Genomic DNA, 24008 nt, shown 5'->3' on the forward strand with positions numbered 1-24008 from the left:
AGACCCACCCACAACAAATCCACTACTACCAGCCGCCGTTGTTATATCCGCAACTTCCCGATCAACCGGATTGGCAATGTCTCCCAACGACCAACGATGTCGGCCAAATGGAGCCTCTCAACATGCCACGTGATCCAGTGACGCCGGAGTCTAAACCGAACCTAGCGGTGGCTGCCTTGGCTTCACAGCTCGAGCGTTTGACTGCTACTATCAAGCAATTGACGTCTCGGATGGATGCAAACAAACGCTGCCTGGGCGATCCACATGCCGCGACACGACCTCCACCAGACCCTACAGCCAGTGTCATGTACACGGAGCCGGTATCGTGTCCCCTACCACAGATGACAGCCGCCGCCCCAGCTGATCTCCATCATGATCCATCTAGAAGCTCGCTGCCTGTTGTCGTTGTTATCGCGACTCCAGTTTCGGGTATAACTCGATGGAATTAATTGTCGTTGATAATGATGAAGAGGAAAAAGATGTTATTCATTCTAGTGTTGATGTTAGTGGACCAATTTATGGTAGTAAAGATGGCATAGATGATCCATGTAATGTTGTTTTTACTTGCAGAGAACCTATACATGTGGTGGAGCATAACAGGTTGGATATTACAATGTTGAGCAACAAGATTGATTCTTTTTTGTTGAAAGAGGAAGAAGATGGTTCCATTGAGGATATGAAGAAGGTAATTGCATGTGTATATGTGGTTTGGCATGTTGGTGATGATACAAGTATTAATCATCGATCAACTTTCCTCGATGCTGATGCACGGTTGATTCCTCCGTGCAATGATGTGCAATGTTTGGGCATGCATGGATGCGTTGACAAGCTCCCTATGTTAACGGTAAATAGTCACACGCACTATCTTCAGGCGAGGCATAAATCTAGTCAGCTAATGGATGACTTCTCATATCTCGGCGGTAAAAGAAGCATGGGAATAATATTAAAGATGGCAAGAGCACTTGTATCCCTTCTTACAAATGTTACTCACCAACGAATTCATGGAGTATGTTCTCATGAGGGGAAGGAAGGGGAGAATGATACTTTGCTCAAGGCCTGGAAGGAGTTTTCTAGAGTGACCATCATAGGGGCTGCCAATGCAAAATCTTGCATTCTAGAGGAAATGGCTAAGCAATTAGCTGCCAAATCAGTCACTCTAAAGCTGATTGGAATTATCGAGCTTAGGATGAGTGGGAGAGTTAGGGGAGTTACTAGATATATTGATGAGTTTTTGGAGTTTTTTGTTGATGTTTTTCTTGATGTGCCGAGGAATGAGAGAGTTCGTGGGCGTATGTATACATTTGATCCAAGTAGGGATACCTCGCCAAAGCTTCTGGTCGCGACACTCTTCGTTTTTTCGTGGTTTCCACCTTGAGGACAAGGTGAATTTTAACCGTAGGGGAGTTGATACGAGCATATTCCTAAATTATCTCCATATCTTATTATTCATTTAGCATTGATTTATCTTATCTTTTCCATAGTTAGTTATTGATTCTCCATATCTTTTGCTTAGGATATTATTATATTTGATTTACTAGATTTTGGTAGGATATTCATATTATTCATTCAAGAAATATCAATTTAGTTTATCCTTTATCGTTACTTTATCTTTTATTGTACTTTATTTTCCACAAGTTCATCTCGTCAAACCCTAATTGACCGAGAACCTTAGGCTGCTCGACGGGAGGATCCCGCGAACGAACCTAACCCTTCTCCGACGACTTTGCGCTGCCGGAACCAATACGAGTACCTTCGTATCACAAAACCTGACACATTTAGCCATTTTGGTGTCCTTCATTTAAAGCTGCATTTACTTTTTTTTTTAGTAAGTGGATTCGTACTCCACCAACTCATTACACTCACATTCTATTATAAAAATATTAATCTATAAAAACAAGACTTACATTTCAGTAACTTTTTTATTCTTTTTTTATTATGTCAAACAATATCTGTGTTGAATTAAAGTACTTCATCTGTCCCATTTAAGATGCTCCCTTTTTTCGCACTTGTTTTAGAAATTTGACAATAAATAGTTAAAGTGGAGAGAAATTAAAAGAGACTCTTCTTTTAAGTATTCTTTGTCTTACTTTACTTTCTCTTCATTATAATTACTCCATCTGTCCCTTAAATTTTGTCACATTTTAGTAGTGGAACATTCCACAAACTCATTCCAATTTCAATTTTATTACAAAATTATTATTATATAAAAATATGACTCAGTCTCTACCTAATTTTTTAACTCACTTTTCATTATATTTTTCAAAATTCATGGCCGGTTGAAGTGCGATAAGACGGTGGGAGTATTTATTAATCATTTTAAAAAAGGATATTTTGGAGTATGTAATTGACGGACATGGAGTAAAATCAAACAACTACGACGTATGGTGCATATTCAAATCATCACTGTCATGAAAAAGTCAATTCACTATATTTATGATTGCGTTCCAATACAGCGATGACCGCTTTCCAAAGCTAGAGAAAAAAAAACAGCATTTTAATTTCGAAATTGAAAGAGTTGGCACTTGGCACTCTTCGTCTCCAACCAAACTAGCAATCAAATCCTTTCTCGATACAATTTCCCCAAATTTTCTTCAAATCGATCCAGATATTTCGCATCACAGTTTTACAGCATCTATGGTTCTTCCGTCTTAATCTACCCGGTATTTGTTTGATTTTTACTTGTATCGTCTTCCGCCATAATTCAAGGTCTTCGTTCTCGTCATGGCAGGTTTTCTACTAGCTTATCATATTCTTTTTATTTGTGATTTCGCTATCTGTGTGTAAGCCTTTCTGTCTTTTGACGAATTTGGTGGTTTGATTTATTTATTCATTTCTCACTTTTTTAGTGGTCATAGTTGCATGTTTACTCGAAATTCTAGTTTTTTATTTGGTTCGCCTTATTATTGCTTTAATTTTCTGAGGCAGAGTATTCTTCGCAGGGAAACCATAAATGCTTTGTATTTCAGTTTTTAAGCCTTTATTTTGGTGTGGATTTGACTTGGATGCTTGGTTTTAATGTCATTTAAAGAAATGCTAGGTTGTTTAAAGTTTGAGTCATGAAAAGTGCATGATACTACAAATTTGATAAACAATGAGACTTCTTTGTATGGTCCTGTAGTAGGCCAAGTGTTGTTACCTTTAGATGACATATAACATGGGGTAACTGAAGGGGACATCTGTCAACAATTTGCCATTTTCTTCATAAATCCCTTGATTCTATGTTGTTCATGAATTTCCACTGTAACTAACAATCAGCATTTTTTTCTCTCATTATATTGATTTTTACTTAATCCAACGAGGCGGATTTAAACAGCAACTCACTTGCTAGTAGACCTATGGTTTTGCGTGAGTGGTTGATTTGTTGATCTTTGATACAGATTTTATGGAAGATGGTGTATTTTATGTTGCAAGGAATATAATATAGGCGAACTGAAACATGTTTATTTGTATGCCTAAGGAGCCAGTCCATAAAACAAGTTATGCTGGTGTTCCGTTTTCTTGTTTATTTCTTTACTTCAGAGGGAACTACTATAATTTTTGCTTATATATTTAGGATAGCATGTCCATGAGCTTACACCTGATCAGTTGAGTCTCTTATAAGGAAAGCATGTATGAATTCCTAGTTTATCACCGTTATGAGAAGCCAAACTAATATGCAGCCGAAACTAGTGTAATGTACATATTCAGTGGGGTTTTCTAATTTGCAAAACTGTCGATTTTATTTGCTTTGTCCTTGGAGAGTATTTGAAGAGTAAGTGGTTGATGAGAAATGATATGATGGGAGTTTGCCAGTTGGGAGTGATGAGTGATCATATTCCATTGAGGTAGTTGAAATTTATTTCATACTCTGACACTTGCGGCTGTTACATTGTGCTCAGCGCTTAGTTATTATTTCTGTTGCAGTTGCATTGCATTTTACGTTAATTTTCATTAGTATATTTCATTGGACATTGACCGCCTATGTAGAATCTAGTCAAAAACTTGTTTACAATTTGACTTTATCTTGAGAGCATGTGCTGTGTATTTATATCTAGAACTATAAATCTACAACTTTTTATTCTTGTTCCTTTTAATTCAGTTTTGTTTATTTCTCATTTTCCTCATCAATGTCGAGACATTGATAAAGAGTAGGAGATAAAAGGTCATATATTTTATGAAATGTTATGGTTTTACTTTTGTGGTTTGCTGAAGCAGTGGATTCAGAATTCATGTAAAATTATTGTGAATTTGTGACACATTTTACATAGTACTACTAGTGGGTCATTTAGTTCTATCTTTGTGCTAAAAAGATCAGTTTCATTTTTAACTTGAGGAAGATTGTGCTACCAAGTACTACTAATTACAGACTTACAATAGCTATCTATCTACTCACTTTTGGATTTATTGCATGACAGAGAATCTAGTTCCTATTCTGGCAGATCATGGTTATCACCGACCACTTTACAACCTTAAGCGCTCTCATTGGTGGATTGTTGTCATATTCAACATATTATTTCTTATTGTTGGTCAAGCTGTTGCTGTGCTTTTGGGAAGGTTTTATTATGATAAGGGTGGGAACAGTAAATGGATGGCTACTCTTGTCCAAACAGCAGCTTTCCCTCTCCTTTTCATTCCATACCTTTTCCTTCGCTCCCCTGATGAGCCTACTAGTTTATCAGCGCCACCTTCTACTCGCCTGATGATCATAATCTATATTGTTGTTGGGGTCATTATTGCTGGAGATAACATGTTGTATTCCATTGGATTGCTATACCTATCCGCTTCTACTTATTCTCTCATCTGCGCCACACAATTAGCATTTAATGCAGTTTTCGCATTCTTCATCAACCGACAGAAGTTCACTGCCCTAATACTGAATTCAGTGATAATTCTTTCGTTATCTGCCGCCCTGCTCGCTACCAATGATGGTTCAGATAAACCTTCAGGGATCTCCCGGGGCGAGTATTTTCTTGGAGTTTTTACTACCCTTGCAGCCTCTGCACTGTACTCCCTCGTGCTGTCCCTCATGCAGCTGACATTCGAAAAGGTTCTGAAGAAGGAGACTTTCTCTGTTGTTCTTGATATGCAGATATACACATCAATTGTGGCAACTTGTGTCACCGTTGTAGGCCTCTTTGCTAGTGGAGAATGGAGGACTATAAGGGGAGAAATGGACAGCTTTGGCGATGGAGAGGTTTCTTACATAATGACACTGGTATGGACAGCCATAGCGTGGCAAATCTGTTCAGTTGGTGTTGTAGGTTTAATTTTTGTGGTATCTTCTCTCTTCTCCAATGTTATCAGCACCCTTTCTCTAGCAGTCACTCCTATTGCTTCTCTGGTTGTCTTCCACGACAAGATGAACGGGGCGAAGATAATTGCTATGTTGTTGGCCTTTTGGGGCTTTGCGTCTTACATATATCAGAACTATCTCGATGATCTTGAGGTGAGGAAGAATCAAACTGAATCTTGTGATGCCATCAACACAAGTGATCCTTGTTAACTGAAGATCTCCACTCCATAAACTCGACTTTTAGGGGTTCCGATTATCAGTCAATTTCTCATTGCGAAAATTACTGCTGCCAGTGATTTTGAGACGGATTTTGTAGGTTTAGAGTTGAATTGTGTTATATCAGACCAAATATTTCTGATACAAAAGTGTACAGATATGGCTGATCAAGAAATCTATGCAATAATTCAAGTTATGAACATCATTGATAGTCTATGGTGAATTTGTGCAATATGCAACCTTGGCTTTTTCTTCTGAATAAATATCATACCACAAAGCTTAGAGCATCCACATTCATGCTCTTTCGCAAGAGCATGGATGTGGGCCCGAACCCACTTTTATTAATTTTTTACTCCCTTCTCTTCCCTAAGAGCACAACATTCACGTTCATGCTCTTCCGCAAGGACATGCTCAAGGGTCCCACCATTCCATTATTTAATTTAAATGCTTCAATTACTAAAAATATTTTTACAATATAAAAATACATTAAAAAAAATTGCATTATTAAATCCTAAAAAATAAAAATTACAAACTTAAAATCCTAAAAATTAAAAAATACATAATTAAAATCCTACAAATTGAGAACCTTGGATTTGAGGAGGGACCGAGAATTGCGTTTCCGGACTAGGGAATGGTTGTGAGCCGAACTATTCGTGGTTCCAATCGCGGGAGTCGGATGAGTGATCGCCGGAGCCGGACATCTTTTTTGTAAGAGCGAAATATTGAGAATTGATGAGAGAATTTATATGAGAATTGTGTAGTGTGGTGGGAAATTTTGTGTGGAAGTAGGGGTATTTATAGATGAAAATGTGAATTTTGGGGAAAAAAATTTGAAAAATAAATTAAAAGTCGAGAGAAAACGGATATAATTTATTGGGAAGTGGGAAAATGTATTTTTTATTTAAAAATGATTTTTTAAATTAATTTCGAATATAAATAAAATGAAAATGCCAACGGCTCGTGCCACGTCAGCCTGCGCAGCGGTACGGACGTGCTCGATGCATCGAGCAGTGCCGTGCCAGCGACAAGAGCGCAGCGGCGGATAGCGCGTTGCCGTGCCAGCAGCACGGACGGCGTCCGTCACAACTATCACACCGCTGAGGATACTGTTATGCTTTCATTAGTTTTTGTCTAGATTCGATAACCACTTTAAATTGCCCTAATTTTTTATACAACACAAAAAATTACTAGATAAATACAAAATTTGTACTACAACTCACGTGTGCCTATAAACGGGTGTTCGATTTAATTCGTGTAAATTGTTATCCAATCGCGGGAAAAGACAAACAACAAAGATTTTTGATAGGAGTAAAGGTTGTCACTCAATTAACCCATCATGAAGAGAGCTTGACAGAATATCTAACTCACACTTTGGCTGATATTATTAAAATAGAAGGAAATGAACAAGAATGGAAGTAACAAATGATAAAAGAAATCCTCCAAAGAGGCCCAAGATAATCCTCCGCAGAGGCCTACGAGATAACTCGTCCTAAACTGATACTTTCCAAGCTTCCCCCAATCTACCAAGAATATCACTATTTATAAATGATTTAATGCAGCAAAACTAATCATGAAACTGAAAAAACAACTTCACAAGATTGCCTATTTCTTCTCTCATATCTTCTCCATTAGTTAGCTGAACAAACTAACCACTCAACTAGATCTGTGGGCTATTATCTCTCTTCCATTATCCGTATCAATTTTGTAATCGAATGTGATAAAAAACTAATGACACACTAATCGAGATTTTTTATGTGAGTTAGCTAATGTGATAACAGCTGATCTAGAAATTAGTTTTCTTAGGTTTAAATGACACACTAAATGTACTACAGTAAAGTAGAAAAAATTAATACAAGCACAAAATCACAATTTCTATTATTACTAAAATTTAGACCATACTGATTTAATAGATTAAAATGAGAGAGTAAAAATAAATTAATAGTATTAATTATTAAAGAATGAAGTAGAAGAATCCATATTTCAAATCAACAAAATTAATCTTGAAAGTTTCTAATTCTCAGAAGAATATTTTTTGCATTCCATAGCATTGCAACATTAGTTTATAGTATATCAGTTCACATTCATTGTGTTTAAACTAGTACAAGGAGAATTCAGCAAAAGCACTCATGCATAACTATTTCATAAAATAAAATAAATACATTGGAGTACTATTTCATAAGGAAATGCAACAGGACTCGACATAATAAAATTATACTAGTAAGACCATAATACCATATCCATGCGAAAGAAAAAAAATCCCTAGATAGAGATAGATAGATAAACAGGAAGTGGCCTGGCCTATGCACGATACAAATGAACAAAATCAAGCGTTGGGACACGTTTCCCATCCTTCTTATCTTCCCCGAACTTAGACGCGAGCAGACTGAAAGCCTGCAGGTCATAAACTACATAAACTGATTTGCACTGTACCTTGGTGGCGTCTTGGTCCACCAAGACATTGATGTATTCCTTCTATGCAGCAGTACTTCATTTGTATGTATTCAAATTGTGATAGTCTTCCTTCTATGCAGCAGATGATAGCAACGATCCTAAAAACAACGATTGTGTCAGAATGACTTGAAATGTGCACCATGCGAATTTCAAGTTTTAAGTCTCCGTGAGAATTTCAAGTCATTCCGACAAATTCAACGTTTTAGGCATCGTCAGCGTTAAGGAAGCAAAACACAATCTACTCAGTTACTTCTACACTCAATCTGGGAATAGAGAGGTACAACAAGAACCTCTATTACTCATTTTCTATTTGACGTGTATAAACATCTCCCTCCAAATTTCCCATTTTATGATGTCATTTTGGTGGCATTACAGGGCAAGCAACTAGGCGACTTGCTGGATGAAGATCCAACCTTGATGGAGAAGAGGCAGCAGATGGTAAAACAACTTGAACTGTACAAGAAGGCGAGGGATGAGGTCGATTCTGTATCATGGGCAAGATAGTTTTGTATATTAAATACTCAAGTCATATCGATCTATAGCAGACACAGGTTGTTCATACATATGTTCTTGCATTGCCCCTGTAATTTTCCAGTGTACAGAACCAAGATGTAAGTTTTGAATTTAGCGAAGGGTACAATTTCATTTAGAAGGGACAAGTTATTGTCTCGTATATGTTGAAAGAATGGATTTTTTTTCTATAACTAGAGCTACAAATACAACAGGTCAATCAATGCACATTCCCAGCTCATGTAACTTTGAGCTCTTCTTTCTTCTTGTCAATTTCTTCTAGAGCAGTCCACAGCTTCGTCTCGGTATAATCCTTGATCACCATAGCTGCCCCAGCTCCCGTCAACATGCTTTCAGGATTCCTTAGAGCTAAGCCAACCACTGACATCCCAGCAGCCATCCCAGCTTTTATTCCAGACACAGAATCCTTCATTTATGCAAACAAACAAGGAATTCAGTGGCAGACCACATTGTTAAGTACTATCAAAGTTGATGATAGAGAAAAGCTAGCCAGACCTCAAAGACAAATGCATGATCAGCAGATACTCCAAGTCCCTTCAGAGCATTCAAGTAGGGGTCCGGGAAAGGCTTTGGTCGTTCACACTCGTTTCCAATCACAAGAAGTTCGAAGAACTCGTCAAGCCCCAGCAATGAGATCAGCATCTCCGCGTTCGCTCTTGGAGCATTGGTGACTGCAGTGCGTCTCAGACCCTTGTCCTCCACCCATCTGCACAATGCGTCAAGCCCAGCAACCGGCTCCGTTTGTTCTGCTGCCAGTCTGCTTGTTTACGTTAGCACAGAGTACAAAAGTATCTACAAGCCAACAGTTTAGGTGTGGTTTAGTACCTTCGAAACATAGCCTCCTTGTCAACAAAAAATTTCCTAGCTCTTTGGAGATCCCAATCTGGGAAGAGAACCTGACAGAGTTCCTCATTATGCTTGCCACTAATATTAGTTATGAAGAATTCCTCAGTTATGGGCTCTCCACCATTGTATCCCAGCTGTAATGATATCAAAACTTGAGCTAAGTAGAGGAGGAAAGAAAAAGGATTATAGGGGAAGGAAGAAAACCTCTTGAAGCATTTCTCTAAATGCATAGTAATGGATAGGATCAGAATCAGCTAGTGTTCCATCAATATCGAATAGGATTGCTTCCAGTGGAGCAACCGATGCAAGAGAAGAGCACCTAATAAAAATATGTAACGCAAAAACCCATCAAACCAATTTGCAAACTTGAACTATAATTTAACTGTAAGAATAATGAGAAGGCAAAACATTGAGAAGAGTTGTGGAGTTGAGAGAGAGTACCTTGGGGTGGACGAAGAAGACATCCGAAAAGAGTAGGTGGGAGGAGCAAATTGGGTGGTGTAGGGAGGAGGAAGCTTTGGGAGAAAAGGGGAGAATAGCTAAAGCGCCGCCATAACTACACCACCAATGCTATTTCAATTCTTCGAAATCTCTACTTGTGTGTAGGAAGGAGAATCGAATCTAAGCCCCTCCACGAATTCCGGTGGCCTACAATCTTGCACCCTCAACCCAATATAAATGTCAACATCTATGGGCTATTCTAATATTCGCATAAACTCTACTAACTAGTAGTAGTACTAGTATTTTAAACTGTTATTCTGGATGCATTATATCATCGCTCTCATTTAATAATACATATTCAATTTCTAATTGACATTATTACAAAATTTGATTCATTTATTTAACGTTATAGAAATAATGAACAACTCCATTTTATGTTCAATAATTTAAGCATAAACAAATTTTGGATTTTTAATTTTGTTTCTGTACATATCATTTTCTTGGACCTAAAAATTCACGAAATTTTGGAAGAAATTTTGGATCTTTGGAATTTTTCCAAAATTAATTTTCTCCAAGAATCTGATATGCCAAAATTGAAGCCAAGTGAGGATGACATGCAATAGGAGCCACATCGGCCCTACAACTACAACCTCTGTTCGGCCGTGAAGAAGAGAACGAGGACTGTTGGAGGACTGGTGTTTGGGCAGCGCTTATTGTCCCCAGATATGGTGCAACTGTCACTGACTCATCATCAATTGGTCAAGGAAGCAGATAAGGTTGATTGAATGGTGTTGTGGTACCTGGTTGTGGCAGCAGAGAGTGAGTGAGTGAGTGAGTGAGTGAGTGAGAGAGAGAACATAGAACAGCCAAAAACAGCACTTCTATAGTAGTCTAACAATTTGAATGAAAAAGAGTAACACTTTTGCATATATATAAACTTTCTCATTTGTTTTAATGTAACTTCTCAAAGCTGATTATTCGAGGCCAAGGCAGCAACAAGTTATTATCAAATTTGTGAGCAGGCTGGAAACTGACCTTCAGCTCCAAAATTCAACACAATTAAATTACAAGTACATGGTAAAGACATAGATAGCTTTAATAACATTCACCACAAATCACTTGGTCTAATTTTGTTTCATAAACTCTACGAGGTAACTGGAAAAATGATAAAGTCCTACAATCTAACTTCAGATACATGTAGAATGATCTCGTCATCAAACACCTTCATTTGAAGCTGTCAAACATGATTTTGTTAATTCTGTTAATGCCTATGTCAGATATAGGCTCAATTGGCTGCTCGTCATCATCTACTAAAGGGGCATTGCTCAGCATTTCCCTACTAAATTCATCTGCAAATAGGGCAGAAGTGAAAAGGTTACTATCTTTGATGCTACATGAGAACACATTTTTATCAATCCTTATTGATGATTCTGGACCAGAGAATTCATGAGTACAGTGTAAGAAAAAACCTAGGAAGTAAATTTACCAAACATTATATTTAAGGAGGTAGGAGGAGGAGTTGCCATAAAGTTCATGCCAATATAAAATGTGATGGCCAGCACAATCGTCACCATCACGTAAGTTGGCACCGCCAAAGCCCAATACCTGAAAAGGTTTTCAAGATATCACTACAAGGCATGTACTGCTACATAGAAGACATTAACCAAGGTAATGTAGCCATAATGTGTTATTCATCAATCATCGATTCCATTGCTAAACTCCTCAATCTGATAGCTTTAAGTTTGTAGAGGAAACTCGATTTATGTTTCTAACTATTTTTAACCTGCACTCTATCTATCATAACTTATTGAGAAACAAAGTATAGAACTTAACAAGACTAGAGGAATTTTGTTCATCTTAGTTGCCTTAAATTTTCCATGATAATTGCCTGAGTAAGCATATTATTTGCATTTTAGAGAGAATCGGCAACAAAGGCAAGCAAGCATATGAAAACACGAACCTGCTTGGATAGTAATAGATCCCAATAGAATGCAACCAATGGTCAGGAACATACGCCCACACGATGAATATGACTGTTGCGCGAGAAAAAAGAATCTGTTAGCTGCTATTCTAATTATCTAATCTTCAAGATTCTGCAAGCTCCAACAAACATGAGAAACTACACACGAATACTTATCATATCATCTTTGCATCTTCAATCACAGTCCCATATAATCCATCTACATATATGTACCGCCACAAGTAATCAAGAAAATACATAATCGATCCAATGACGCTTTATCAATAATGTCCAGCAGATTAAAACTCTAGTGACAATATACTACATCATAAGTCACAATTCCACAGGTTATTCACAAGCCCTAAAAATTAATCACGAATTAATCCGTCGTATTCACACAATTCAAAGATAAATTAGGAACTATAAGCAAAAATTGAGAAAAATGCACAATCAACGTAACAATACTAATCACAGAATAGAGTGGGTGATTATTCGAAAGGAGCAGATGAATCGGACCTGTAAAAACAACGGTGGTGATGGATCCGACGAATCCATAAACCTCAGAGAGTTTGGGGCCGTGCTCGCCGGAGACGCCTAATTCGGTCTGGGACCGGTTATCGGCGTCGGAGAAGGAGACGTTGGCCGCCCGGGTCTTGGAGAAGCTCAGAATCCGTCGTGGGCTATTGACAGAGCAACGCTCTTCCATCCTAATTTTGGTTGCTGTGATAAAAACGTTAAACAAATAAGCCGACTTCAGTATCACGCAAAGTAGAATAGAATCTTCGGAAAGGAAACTTAAAAACGCTAAAACACAACTATAAAGTATTATTATAATAATGATATCTTAATTACAAAGGTTACAGTTGGTTGCATTGCCATATGCTCTACAAATCGGAGGCGCTCCTAGATATAGATCTCCACTTATTTCCCTCTCTTTCTTCCAATTCTTCACAACAATTTGGTGAGTGCCAGATCTTTCTTTGTCTCCTCGATCCTTTATTGGTAAGGGACTGCGTTTAATTTATGATATTGGTGACTGGACGTAGAGATTTGAAGTAAGTTGGATAGAACGAGTATGAGATTTATGTTGATCTTTTCCTCCTGTTTGGTATCCTTTTGACATTCTATTTTGCTTAATTTTGAGCTGTTGTATCCTTTTTCTGTTGTGTGGTGAATAATTTGAGCAATGGCTGGTTTGATCTCACAATCTATTATGCGATTGGTGAAACTCCAGATCGCGGGAAAATGGATGATCCTCATTGTCTATCTTTTTACTTGCTTGGCAGATTTCGGTGATTTGTAGTCAATTGAAAGATTGTATCTTTTTTTTTATTCTGGACTCCCTTTGATGAGATATCATCTTCTTTCGTACTTTTATGTGCTATTGTTTTAAATTCGGCCTTTTTCTATGTGGATTTGATTCCGAAAGAATGTACTTTGATGCGCAATGCCACTGTTTAAAGGATCCAAACCAAATGCGTATTCCATGCATTCGAGTTTACTTTTGCTTTCTGTCTTTATTGTTTTCATATTTGATGAAAACATATTTGAACCTATATTATATTGTAAGACTAGTTTTTTCTATAGCTTTGACCTTCTTCAATCATAAAGATCTTCATATTTGGGCTACATGCTGATAATGTTATCTGAATTTAAGCCTACAAGAATTAAGTTTCCTTTTGTGTTCAATGCTAAGTTGTGACCGTGATTAAAAATGCTTGATCTCTCCATTCTTCGTAAAGTGTTTTGTTTGTTGTCCATGCTATTACTTGTGTTGTTTCCAGAATGTAATGAAGTACATGATGTTGAGTTTCAGCTTTAATCTATCAACTAACTACTTACAAATTTTCCGATTCTTGATTTCTTTGGCTTCTCTCATGTACTCCAATTAGAGCATGAATCTAACTGCCATTGGCATATTTGCTTGTCTTTCAGATAATTTACTAGAATTTCTGCGGCTGCTATGGGGACTGTTGTGGATGCTGCAAACAAGGTATTTTCTTTCAATCTGGTTGATTGTCATCCTTGAGAATCTTCTTTCGATCTGGATTCAAGACAGCTAATTAAGAAGAGCAGTTTTAATAGATATTTGGATCTTCTTTCTTGCAAGATACTCACACATTATTTGTTCAGGAAGCAAATGGAAGAGCACCAATCAACAAGGTCACCATTGTCTTTGTTTTGGGTGAGTTAGTACTTTCCTCTCCAAAAATTTCTGTGCATTATTTGTCTTGCTCCCACTTGTAGTTTCAGTGATTCTCATACATGTAAAACCTTTTTTTAACTGAGATCTATATAGATGCTATCCTGATACATACATGCTTTTTCTCTTTAAACTCGAGCAGGTGGTCCAGGCAGTGGTAAGGGCACGCAGTGTGCAAACATCGTTGAACATTTTGGTTATACTCACCTGAGTGCAGGTGATCTTCTCCGAGCAGAGATTAAATCTGGTTCTGAGAATGGGTAAAGCTTTTTTTCTAGCTCAAACACTATTTATTATGTGGGTTGTCTTTTATATGGGCAGAAGAAACGGTGTTTTGACTGAAGAAGAGTTGCTTTTTCTTTCCTAATTGCTCTTTTACTCATCTTAATATTGTATGGAGTCCTTAGGTTTCTGGTACTGTTTAACCATGGACCTTGATCTAAGATTGTGGTTGGCTAATGAACACTGCAACGAACTAATAATATAGTCACTTTCTTAAAATAATGCATTTGTCTCAAGGAATAAGTGTTCTCTTTGTTTTCATCTTACAGTTTCTATGGTTACCTGTAGGACTATGATTCAAAACATGATCAAGGAGGGAAAAATTGTACCTTCAGAGGTGACAATCAAGCTTCTTAAACGAGCAATAGAGGAAAACGGAAACGACAAGTTTCTTATTGACGGTTTCCCACGTAATGAGGAGAATCGTGCGGCATTTGAGTCTGTAGTAAGTTTATGTTTACTATATATATGCATATCGAGTTATTTGATATGATTGATGTCTTCCTTGCATTAGAATTTGGCTTGCTAATATGAGATGGTTTACAACATCCCAAAAGCAAGTTATACATCTTATGATCATCCCCTGGCTGTTCGATCCATGTTACAGCTTGCTTTTTCTTTCTGCAGACCGGCGTCCAGCCAGAATTTGTACTGTTCTTTGACTGTTCTGAGGAAGAAATGGAGAAACGCTTGCTGGGTAGAAACCAGGTTACATACATATATAATTAGTGTTCTAATCAGCCTTCTTCTTCTGGTGGTGTGTGTATTCATCTTCACTCCTTTTTTAATTTCTCTTCCTGTGTAGGGTAGGGAGGATGATAATATCGAGACTATAAGGAAGAGATTTAAGGTTTACATGGAATCTAGTCTCCCAGTTATTGAATATTACAGTGCAAAAGGCAAGGTTAAGAAGGTAATTTAATCAACATTTGCACCTTTGTTTGTATAGTCAGAAGAAGCCAAATATAATACTCGATGTTTCCTTGGAATTAGATTGATGCCACAAGACCAGTTGGAGAAGTTTTTGAGGCAGTCAAAGCAATTTTCACCAAGGTTAGCATTATACATACTTAAAAGTAATGTTACCTGCCACTTCCAGTCTTGGCCACAAACTGACTACACTGGTATAACAAATGAATTGCAAATTTCAATTGTTAATAGATTCAAGTGAGTCAGATACAAGTATTTCTCTCATTGTGGAAACGAGTCGTGGTGTACGTAGAATTCAAATTTCAGTAATCAATTATTGACAGGATAATTTAGTTTGTACTGTTTCTGGGTTAGGAGATCAGCTGAGTTGGAATCTACAATTTTTTAGGAATATGATCACATCCTTTGCATCCATATCCTCCTATGTAATAAATTTTCTCTCTCTTGACACAGGTTGCTGCTTAAATTTGCGACTTCACTCATCATTTTGCACCAGATAGCAGTATAGGTAATGATTTACTAACTGCTTGATATACTGCATTTTGTGATGAGTTATATTGTTTGTATTTTGGTGCAACGGTACCTCAAAGTTTTATTGGTTTTATTGGGCAGGCATGGCTTGACGAAGCCTGTGTGTCATCACTGGATTTCTTCCCCTGAGGTGGAGGGATTACATTTTTACCATTTTTTCGATTTTATTGTTGTGAGGTTTCTTGCCTCTATATTGTTTTACTTATTGCCTCTATATATGCTCTCATATATATCTAATATCTATACGAACAACTGAATTCTCCTACATGTTCATTCATCCTTTATTTGTTTGCTCTAAATTATGGATTTATTTTAATGCAGCGAATTATTTGATTATTTGGACGATTATATACTTAGATCTGTCAATAATTTAATTCTTCATATATGGTCTGAATCCATCAATAATTTTAAAACACATTACTACATAATTAACCGCATATATTAATGTGCGAATTTACATGTAGATGATTAAGATCAGGAACAAAAACACGAATAGATTAAGGTGTTATCAAATTCATAAACCCAATAATCATAATAACAGTATCCACATTGTAAAATAGTTAAAAATTGAACTCACTAGTAATAGAAACTGAGAGAATACTACAAGGAAAGAGTCAATAATTAATTTAACGCAGTCCCAGCACGGCCCTCTATTTGTTCCACATCGAAGGTGAAACATAAAATATTCAAGGATGTCTCTATAAAAGAGAAACAGCCAAGAATGATTTTGTAAAAAAAAATGAGCGACGCATGAGGGAGATGCGTCTCTCCCTAAGACGCATGATGGTTGTGCGTCGTTAAAAATTTTTTTGGAAAAATCATGCATCTTTCATCCGTGATGCGTCTCATTAAAAGGAGACGCATGTCTGTGATGCGTCTCATTAAAAGGAGACGCATGTCCGTCATGCGTCTCTCCCAAACCCGGAATAAAAAAAATAACTCCAGTACACTTACGGAATCTAAGTTTTAGTCTAGAAAAAAAAAAGAAATATCCCCAAAAAGAAACCAATGGGGCGGTTCTAATCAGACCAGAAAACCGGTTAAACGGATGTGGACTTTTTAGCAATCTAGGAACGGGAATCGGACAGAATAAGATTTCCGTCTACTAATTGGCCGGTTCCGAAGAACCAATTTTTCGATTCAATTTAAATTTAAATTTATACAATTCAATATTGATAAAATTAACAATCCAACACTAAAAATATAACAAGTCATGAATTTAATACCTAAAAATTAAAATCAACCTATAACAAAATACAAACCAACAATATTCATTATCTAATACCTAAAAATTTGATAATCCAATACTTCAATGTTCAGTAATCTAATAACTAAACAATTAAATACGTACAAACCAACAATATTCATTTAGAAATTTGTATTAGTGTACGTTAAATAATTAACATTGGTAATAAATTATAAAATATAAAATTGAAATTGAAATTGAAATTGAAATTTAGTAGTGTCCCAGGTGAGAACCGAGAACCAATTAAGAAAAAACTTCATAATCGGTACCAGACCGGAAACCAATCCTCTGGTCTTGATTCTTTGCAAAACCGGTTAAAATTGGTCCGGTCGGATAACCGAATAAGCACTCATGAAACTGATTATCCAACATGTACTCTAGCAAGAAAGAGAAATTGCATGAGAAAACAAATACATATATATGGTGGAGTCATTTGGAAATGGTTGTGGGGCGAAAGCCATGTCTAATAGCAGCCTCCCAAATCTTGTCGACGTCGAAAATGGAGTCGCCGCACTCGTGCACGTCCCACCCTTCGAGGGCGTGCAGTATTCCAGCAATGCGCGCAGCACTCAGGACTCTTCTCGGCAGCCAATTCTACCAAAACATGCCTTATAAAAATGTGAGAAACAAAGGAAAAAAAGAAGCTGATGCATTTCGAAACAGACTACTAACCTCACAAGAATGAAGATTTTGGAGAGAAGAAGGGGCGATCATGGAAGGAGTGTGGCAGTACGAGGCGTCGTCCCGCTCCTTTTTTGGCGGGAAATGGGAGAAAGGAATGAAGAGAGTAGTCCCCTTTGGCGCCTTGACCTGTTCATCTCTTGATAATCCATCTCCAACTATCCATACCTTTTGAGTGTAACTTTTGGACACTGCAACTTCACCCTTGGTTGCCGCGGATAGCTTAAGCATCTCCGTTTCGTAGAATGTTGCAACCTGAATTCTGCGTTGGAGCAAAGCGGATACGATGGCGAAAGCAAGTTTTGAGAGAGCGCCACGGAATAGGATTTCGGTTGTTCCTGTGGGAATGCTGTTTAGCACAATGGCTACTGCTAGACTGCTTCCATCAACAACTTTTGTTTTCAGTTGTGGGTGTCTTTCAATAAAAAATTCTCCACTTCTGTTCACTTCCTGGCTCTGATAATTCAGCAAATAGGTTCATTTTAGCATGACTAGTGTCTACTGTACTTCATAATTGATCAAGGTTAGGACTTGCCTGATTGAGCAAACCTAGGCTTATGACCTTGGAGCCTCGTACATCAGCTTCGAGAATGGCTTCTTCGATTAAGGTATTGATACGTTGTCGTTGCCATTTTAGGCCGTACTACACGTTGTATATTTGGGCGATGAAGGCTTGATCTAACATGACAACATGCATGACTTTATATAATATATATGGTTTGTTTGATTACCTGTATACTATAACGTGGGACGGTCCATGTCTGTAGCTTGAGTTTCCCTAACATGTTTGTCTCTGCAAGAAAGGTGCTGCCACCATTGATGAAGGTGAGCAGCCACGATAGAGGCCACGAGCTCCATTTGGATTCATGAGGCCTTGAAGCGAACGAGGCGAATCCAAGGCGGAGGTGGAAGATGGATTCCGGAGTGGTTAAGTGGGTGAGGTGCACCACGTCAGGAATCTCCTGTAGCCTCTCGAGTGAGCTCTCGTACAGGGCATCGGACGACCTGTCTGTGGTGCCGTGGATGTAGTCGTATAGCGGCATGAAGAGAGAATAGTTGGTCCGGAACTGACTGTGATGCAGCGAGTGGAACCTGATAGACATGACAATTAAATAAAATCGAATATATAGACTGCGTTCAGTTCGTTAAATAAGATAAACTGAAGGATCTCATATATAGTCATAAGTAAACATAGCAACTCGGACTTACGAAGGCGTATACATGAAGTATTTGAGAGGAGGGAAGACGGAAAAGAGCCATTTAGGGATGAACTCGAAGTTGCAGTGCCCCATATTGTTCATGAAATCAATGTAGGTTATGTATCCAAAGAGAGAAGCCAACGAAGTCACACCGATAAAAAGCGTTCCAAGAAGTGGAATCCCAAACAGCATATAGTAGGCTATGTGCTCTGCAAAGGGATGTATCACAGCTGCATGATCATCACAAACGCCGTTAACTTCTCACCCCACAAAACACGCTATAACACACACATTACCATAATCTACTTTGCTTACATGAAATGGGCTCTGTGACGATGGAGGAGTGGTGGTGAGAATGGTATCTAGAGTAGAGATAATGGTGGTGCAGAGCTCTGTGCAGCCAGTAGTAGAGGTACTCGATGGGGCCGGCGTGGAGCAACGCCGTTATAACGACGCCGTCAGTCCTCCACACAGGCAAGGAAGAGGAGGCTGGCAGTATGGAGTTGAAAAAGTAGAAGAGAAGTCCGTTTAGAAGAATTTGATCGTCCCTGAACGCAACAGAGATTGTAATTTAACAATTTGGAAGAAAGAAATTAAAATATATATAATATATATATATATATGGACCAGTTGGTTTCTCTGTCAACTTGTTGGAATTCGATAGGTCTTTGAGAGATCTTGTTGTTGCCTTTAGCAGTTCTGTGGCGAGAGAAGGATATCCAAATCTGGTTGTGGAGAGCTCTTGAGAGCAGAAATGGGAGGATCAGGAGATTAAAGTAGTCCAACTCCAACTCATGTTTGGCTTTTGCTAGAGAATGCATTGCCCATGGACCCAACATCATATACTACAAATTGTGTTAAGATTGATGAAAACGATAAACATAAGAGGTGTACGTCATGACAAACAGACTAGATAAGTACCTTATAACTTCCAAGAGGCTTCCATGGCCAATCGGTAAGCATTCCTGGTTTTGTAGCCATTTTCTGGATTATTTTTGCACTCTGAATAATGAATATCTGCCTCTTAAATAGAAAAAATGTCACCAAAAAGTTAAAAAGTATTTTTTTAAAAAACAAATAAAATCAAGGACAATAATATATATGTTATATGTAAGTCACCTCAGATAAATTCCTGGAATATACTATATTAATAATGTATATTTATACTCTCTTTTTGTAGAAAGTACTGTTAACGTAATTTTTCTGTCACCGCATGCTCCGGCAAGTGTAGTGTCTCGGTTATAATTAATAAAGATAAATTTTGGCAAAAGTGCCAGATATTATAAACTTACAAATTTTACGTCAAAAATATTTATTAAAAAAAAGAAAGAGAAATGAAAAGGACGATTAGTGTTACGGACTCAATTCCCACATTAGTTGTGAGAACAACCGATGTGGGGTATATAGACTAAATGGACTCTCTCTCCTAACAGGCTAGTCTTTTGGGATGAGTTCTCCCGTTTGGTCTGTATCAATTGGTGCTTTCATTGAGAGCCCAAACGGCTCGGAGTGGTGGCCGGGCAACGAACTCGCCGTGACCAACGAGTGCGTTTGGGACCGCTCGGAGTGGTGACCCACGGAGTGGTGGCCGGACAAAGAATCCGCCGTGACCAACGTGGCCGTGACCAACGAGAACTCGGAGTGGTTGCCCACGGAGTGGTGGCCTGGCAAAGAACCAGTCGTGACCAACGAGGACGTTGGCCCTTAAAGGAGGGTCGAATGTTACGGACTCAATTCTCACATTGGTTGTGAGAACAACTGATGTGGGGTATATAAACTAAATGAGCTCTCTCTCCTAACAGGCTAGTCTTTTGGGATGAGTTCTCCCGTTTGGTCTGTATCAATTAGCATAAAATAATAAATCTGAATTCAGTATCAATTTTATTTTTATAATTTTCCAAAATACTGAATCTGTATGAGAATAATGCAAAATCGTTGAAGTATAAGAGATATAGACATAGAAGGTAAATGTAGCATTATTAATGAAAAAAAGATCTCGCATCATTAAACAGAAAAAATTAATAAATATAGATAGTGATTATCTTTTGTAAACAATCTGAAGTATAAAAAAGTATGACTATTTATTGTGGATAGTGAATTTTATAGTATAAACACTGGGGCCAAAAAACTGTAAGGCATAAATCCAACTATTTTTCAACTACACGACAATATTAATATGAGATTATGAGTCCAATTATTCAACAATTCTCATGCGTACTTTTAAATTTAAATACCCAAATTCTCTTCATACCAACCTTTTAAATTTGAAATATATAGTTTGACGCCCGCAGGACGTAGCGCAGTTGGCAACGGAGGGGCAGATCTTGCTGCAATGAAATATATAGTTTGACGTCAATGTATGGTTTCCCAACTATCATATTAAACGGAGTACATAATTTCACCTAAAAAATTTCCGTTTATCATATTAAACGGAGTACATAATTTCACCTAAAAAATTTCCGTTAAATCAATTCGAATAAATTCAAATTTCATCAATTTTCTTACTCCTACTATATTTGCCAAGTTTTGGAGTACATCTAATACCATCAATAACAAATAGCCAATGCACAACCTGTCACGTACACAGACTTACTAAAATTGGATTCGGTGGGTAGTTCACCTTTAAATATTCGAAAAGCTGATATTATATTTTTCTTTTTATAGACGAATATAAAATTATTTTTGTTTCTGTCACCTTTTTTTTCTGAAGAATACTAGTACTCTCTTCGTCCCATTGAAGATGACACACTCTTCTTTTTGTTTTGTCTCAATTAAGATGATTCATTATTAAAAATAGAAACATCTCTCTCTCCACTTTACACACAAAATAAAGTTGCATAAAATCATGTGCCGCCCAAGGAAGAGGCCATCTTCCTTGGAAAGGATGGAGTAGTAATTATGTTTCGTCCTTGGTTATGCAAAATTGCATAACATTAAGACATGTTTGTATAGTGCTAAAATAGTAAAATTAATCTTAATTTGAACACATGCAATTCCTAAGCTAATTGCTGACATATTATAGTTTCGTCGTTGAATCTCCTAGCGACCAACGGTTAATTAGATTCAAACTTTATCGATTGTATGACTATGATTTACTTATTTTTTTTATTTTTCTTCGTGACTTCTCTTTGTATGGAGTAATGAAAACAATTATTGTAGCAATCACAACGCTTGTGTCTCACACATAAACGGATAACACGATTGAAGGATTGGGATAGATGATGTGAACCAATCAATTATTTTCCTCAATATTTGTGAGATTGGGATAGATGATGCTCAGAAGCAAGAAATTATTGGCTTATATTTTGTTAAAGGATTGAATTTGAACACTTCTCTCACTTAGAATTTGAATCGCTCACAAACGAATAACACGAAAAAAATTCCCTTATTTATCGTATGACGTGTAGTCACATGGGTTGTTTGGATCATAGACGATAGTGCGGACTGATTAATTACCATTTTTAGACTAGTCAATTCATTTGGTTTTGGCTTTTTTATAAACCATTATTAATTAACCCTACCTATTAAATTCATTATTAGTTTATAGCATACTATAGGTACCCCATCAAAAATTAACAAGAAAAATATGTATTTAGTTCTACCTATTACTTTTAAAATAGCTCTCCCATTGGCGGAGACAAAAAAATGAAATCGAAAATACTAATGAAAACGTAATCGTATAGGTCCACAGGACCACAACGGGCCTAATTAATTGATTAGTTTGTAAATGCAAAGATAGGTAGGAAATTGGTTTATCCATGCATTTTCTTTTATATAGATAGGTAACATACATTAGTGTTCCTTCAACAAACGACACAGTCGTCTGAATGTGACTCTGTTCATACGTAAATTATCCAAGTGCGACCGATCTCTCAACCCCACCAACCTACTGATGTGACTGATACTAGATTTTTTTCATAACGATACATACTTTCTTTATTTTAATAGACTTTAGGAAAGTTGTTTCACGGATACCGATTAGAGAAAAATAGTTGGTATCCATCCTCTTGTGAAAGTGTTTTGGAAAGAATATAGCGAATCTTATAAAATATGTGATTTAGACTCTTAAAATTTAATTTGAGTTTGGTTTTGATGTCACCGATTTTCAGGTTTGCCACAATAAAATTGGACTCATTTTCACTGAGAAGAAGATTATGTTTTTTGAACAGAAGAAGTTATAGAAAGCAACATTTGAACTATGCTTGGGATAATTAATCATAAATTCATAAATTATCTAAACTAATACTCCCTCCGTCCCTAAAGAATATGCACTTTGGGTTGGACACGAGTTTTTATGCATAATTGGTAAAGTAAGAGAGAGATAGAGAGAAAAAGTAAATAAAATATTGTTAGTGAAGAATGAGTCATATATCATTAGAGAGAAGAGAGTTCGAAAATTAGAAAATGCATATTCTTATGGGACGGACTAAAAAAGAAATAGTGCATATTCTGGTGGGACAGAATGAGTTACTCTGAAATTAGCTCAACTAATATTGCAGACACGGTTTACGACTTAGCTTAATTAATGATTTTGATTAATTAATTAGCAAATCAATAGATTCGCTTATATAATAATTACATAACCTAGCTTTGTTTGATAACTATAGATAAAGCTTAAGAATAAAATGAAATTAATTATTATTAATATTATTGTTATATGGAGTACTAAATTACTCTTTATATTGCAATTGAAGTTTTTTGGAGACACGTTTTTTTATGCGTCTCAGTAAACGCGCGACTTAGATCTGTCAATAATTTAATTCTTCGTACATGTTCATTCATCCTTTATTTGTTTGCTCTAAATTATGGATTTATTTTAATGCAGCGAATTATTTGATTATTCAATAACTATCCTTTTCAACACGTTTAATACATCGAAAGAGCCTTTCTTGTTTTTTGTACTGTGAAACACACTAGTCACATTAGTACTACTGTCTACTAGTGTACTCCAATAAATTTGATATAACTGAGAACACCATCTTGTCTCGAGTTACACGTTTGTAAATTAATCTAAAAAAATAGTCCATTAACTTGAAATTTACCAAAATAGAAAAATAACTGTATTAACATAAAATGGAGGGAAAAATGACAGTATTAACATAGAACAGAGGGATTAGTATTGTAAATTAATCTAAAAAAATAGTCCATTAACTTGAAATTTACCAAAATAGAAAAATAACTGTATTAACATAAAATGGAGGGAAAAATGACAGTATTAA

At 36.8% G+C, this 24008-nt stretch overlaps 5 protein-coding genes across 9 annotated transcripts; 2 read left to right on the forward strand and 3 right to left on the reverse strand.

Moving 5' to 3' along the window:
• Positions 1 to 2419: 2419 nt before the first annotated feature.
• Positions 2420 to 5693, forward strand: LOC121805592 (probable purine permease 11). Its single transcript, XM_042205507.1, has 2 exons — positions 2420 to 2728; positions 4395 to 5693. Exons 1-2 carry the CDS (start codon positions 2722 to 2724, stop codon positions 5480 to 5482), a joined length of 1095 nt encoding a protein of 364 aa, XP_042061441.1. The 5' UTR covers positions 2420 to 2721; the 3' UTR covers positions 5483 to 5693.
• Positions 5694 to 8491: 2798 nt separating this feature from the next.
• Positions 8492 to 9890, reverse strand: LOC121804407 (haloacid dehalogenase-like hydrolase domain-containing protein Sgpp). The gene is made up of 5 exons (XM_042203932.1): positions 9758 to 9890; positions 9521 to 9635; positions 9296 to 9450; positions 8966 to 9227; positions 8492 to 8876 (listed from the first exon to the last, which is right to left on the reverse strand). Exons 1-5 carry the CDS (start codon positions 9778 to 9780, stop codon positions 8688 to 8690), a joined length of 744 nt encoding a protein of 247 aa, XP_042059866.1. The 5' UTR covers positions 9781 to 9890; the 3' UTR covers positions 8492 to 8687.
• Positions 9891 to 10187: 297 nt separating this feature from the next.
• On the reverse strand, positions 10188 to 12502 carry LOC121804409 (phosphatidylinositol N-acetylglucosaminyltransferase subunit P-like). 3 transcript variants are annotated; one of them, XM_042203938.1, is made up of 5 exons: positions 12234 to 12498; positions 11718 to 11790; positions 11244 to 11362; positions 10980 to 11106; positions 10188 to 10557 (listed from the first exon to the last, which is right to left on the reverse strand). In XM_042203938.1, the coding sequence occupies exons 1-4, from the start codon at positions 12421 to 12423 to the stop codon at positions 10982 to 10984; spliced, it is 507 nt and encodes a 168-aa protein (XP_042059872.1). In that variant the 5' UTR covers positions 12424 to 12498; the 3' UTR covers positions 10188 to 10557; positions 10980 to 10981. The 3 variants fall into 3 exon arrangements, with proteins under 3 accessions (XP_042059872.1, XP_042059873.1, XP_042059871.1); XM_042203939.1 differs by lacking the exon at positions 10980 to 11106 and having other exon boundaries at positions 12234 to 12502; XM_042203937.1 differs by lacking the exon at positions 10188 to 10557 and having other exon boundaries at positions 10683 to 11106; positions 12234 to 12497.
• A 58-nt stretch (positions 12503 to 12560) lies between these two features.
• Positions 12561 to 15999, forward strand: LOC121804408 (UMP-CMP kinase 3-like). 3 transcript variants are annotated; one of them, XM_042203933.1, is made up of 10 exons: positions 12561 to 12678; positions 13653 to 13710; positions 13851 to 13902; positions 14063 to 14180; positions 14491 to 14647; positions 14830 to 14910; positions 15008 to 15115; positions 15196 to 15255; positions 15586 to 15640; positions 15745 to 15999. In XM_042203933.1, the coding sequence occupies exons 2-9, from the start codon at positions 13681 to 13683 to the stop codon at positions 15595 to 15597; spliced, it is 618 nt and encodes a 205-aa protein (XP_042059867.1). In that variant the 5' UTR covers positions 12561 to 12678; positions 13653 to 13680; the 3' UTR covers positions 15598 to 15640; positions 15745 to 15999. The 3 variants fall into 3 exon arrangements, with proteins under 3 accessions (XP_042059867.1, XP_042059868.1, XP_042059869.1); XM_042203934.1 differs by having other exon boundaries at positions 12607 to 12719; XM_042203935.1 differs by having other exon boundaries at positions 12644 to 12772.
• A 1076-nt stretch (positions 16000 to 17075) lies between these two features.
• Positions 17076 to 19820, reverse strand: LOC121804405 (very-long-chain aldehyde decarbonylase CER1-like). The gene is made up of 8 exons (XM_042203931.1): positions 19711 to 19820; positions 19417 to 19634; positions 19105 to 19337; positions 18800 to 19019; positions 18322 to 18682; positions 18126 to 18233; positions 17582 to 18046; positions 17076 to 17503 (listed from the first exon to the last, which is right to left on the reverse strand). Exons 1-8 carry the CDS (start codon positions 19768 to 19770, stop codon positions 17339 to 17341), a joined length of 1830 nt encoding a protein of 609 aa, XP_042059865.1. The 5' UTR covers positions 19771 to 19820; the 3' UTR covers positions 17076 to 17338.
• Positions 19821 to 24008: the final 4188 nt, after the last annotated feature.

This window comes from Salvia splendens, chromosome 5 (assembly GCF_004379255.2).
Source record: "Salvia splendens isolate huo1 chromosome 5, SspV2, whole genome shotgun sequence".
Lineage (NCBI taxonomy): Eukaryota > Viridiplantae > Streptophyta > Magnoliopsida > Lamiales > Lamiaceae > Salvia > Salvia splendens.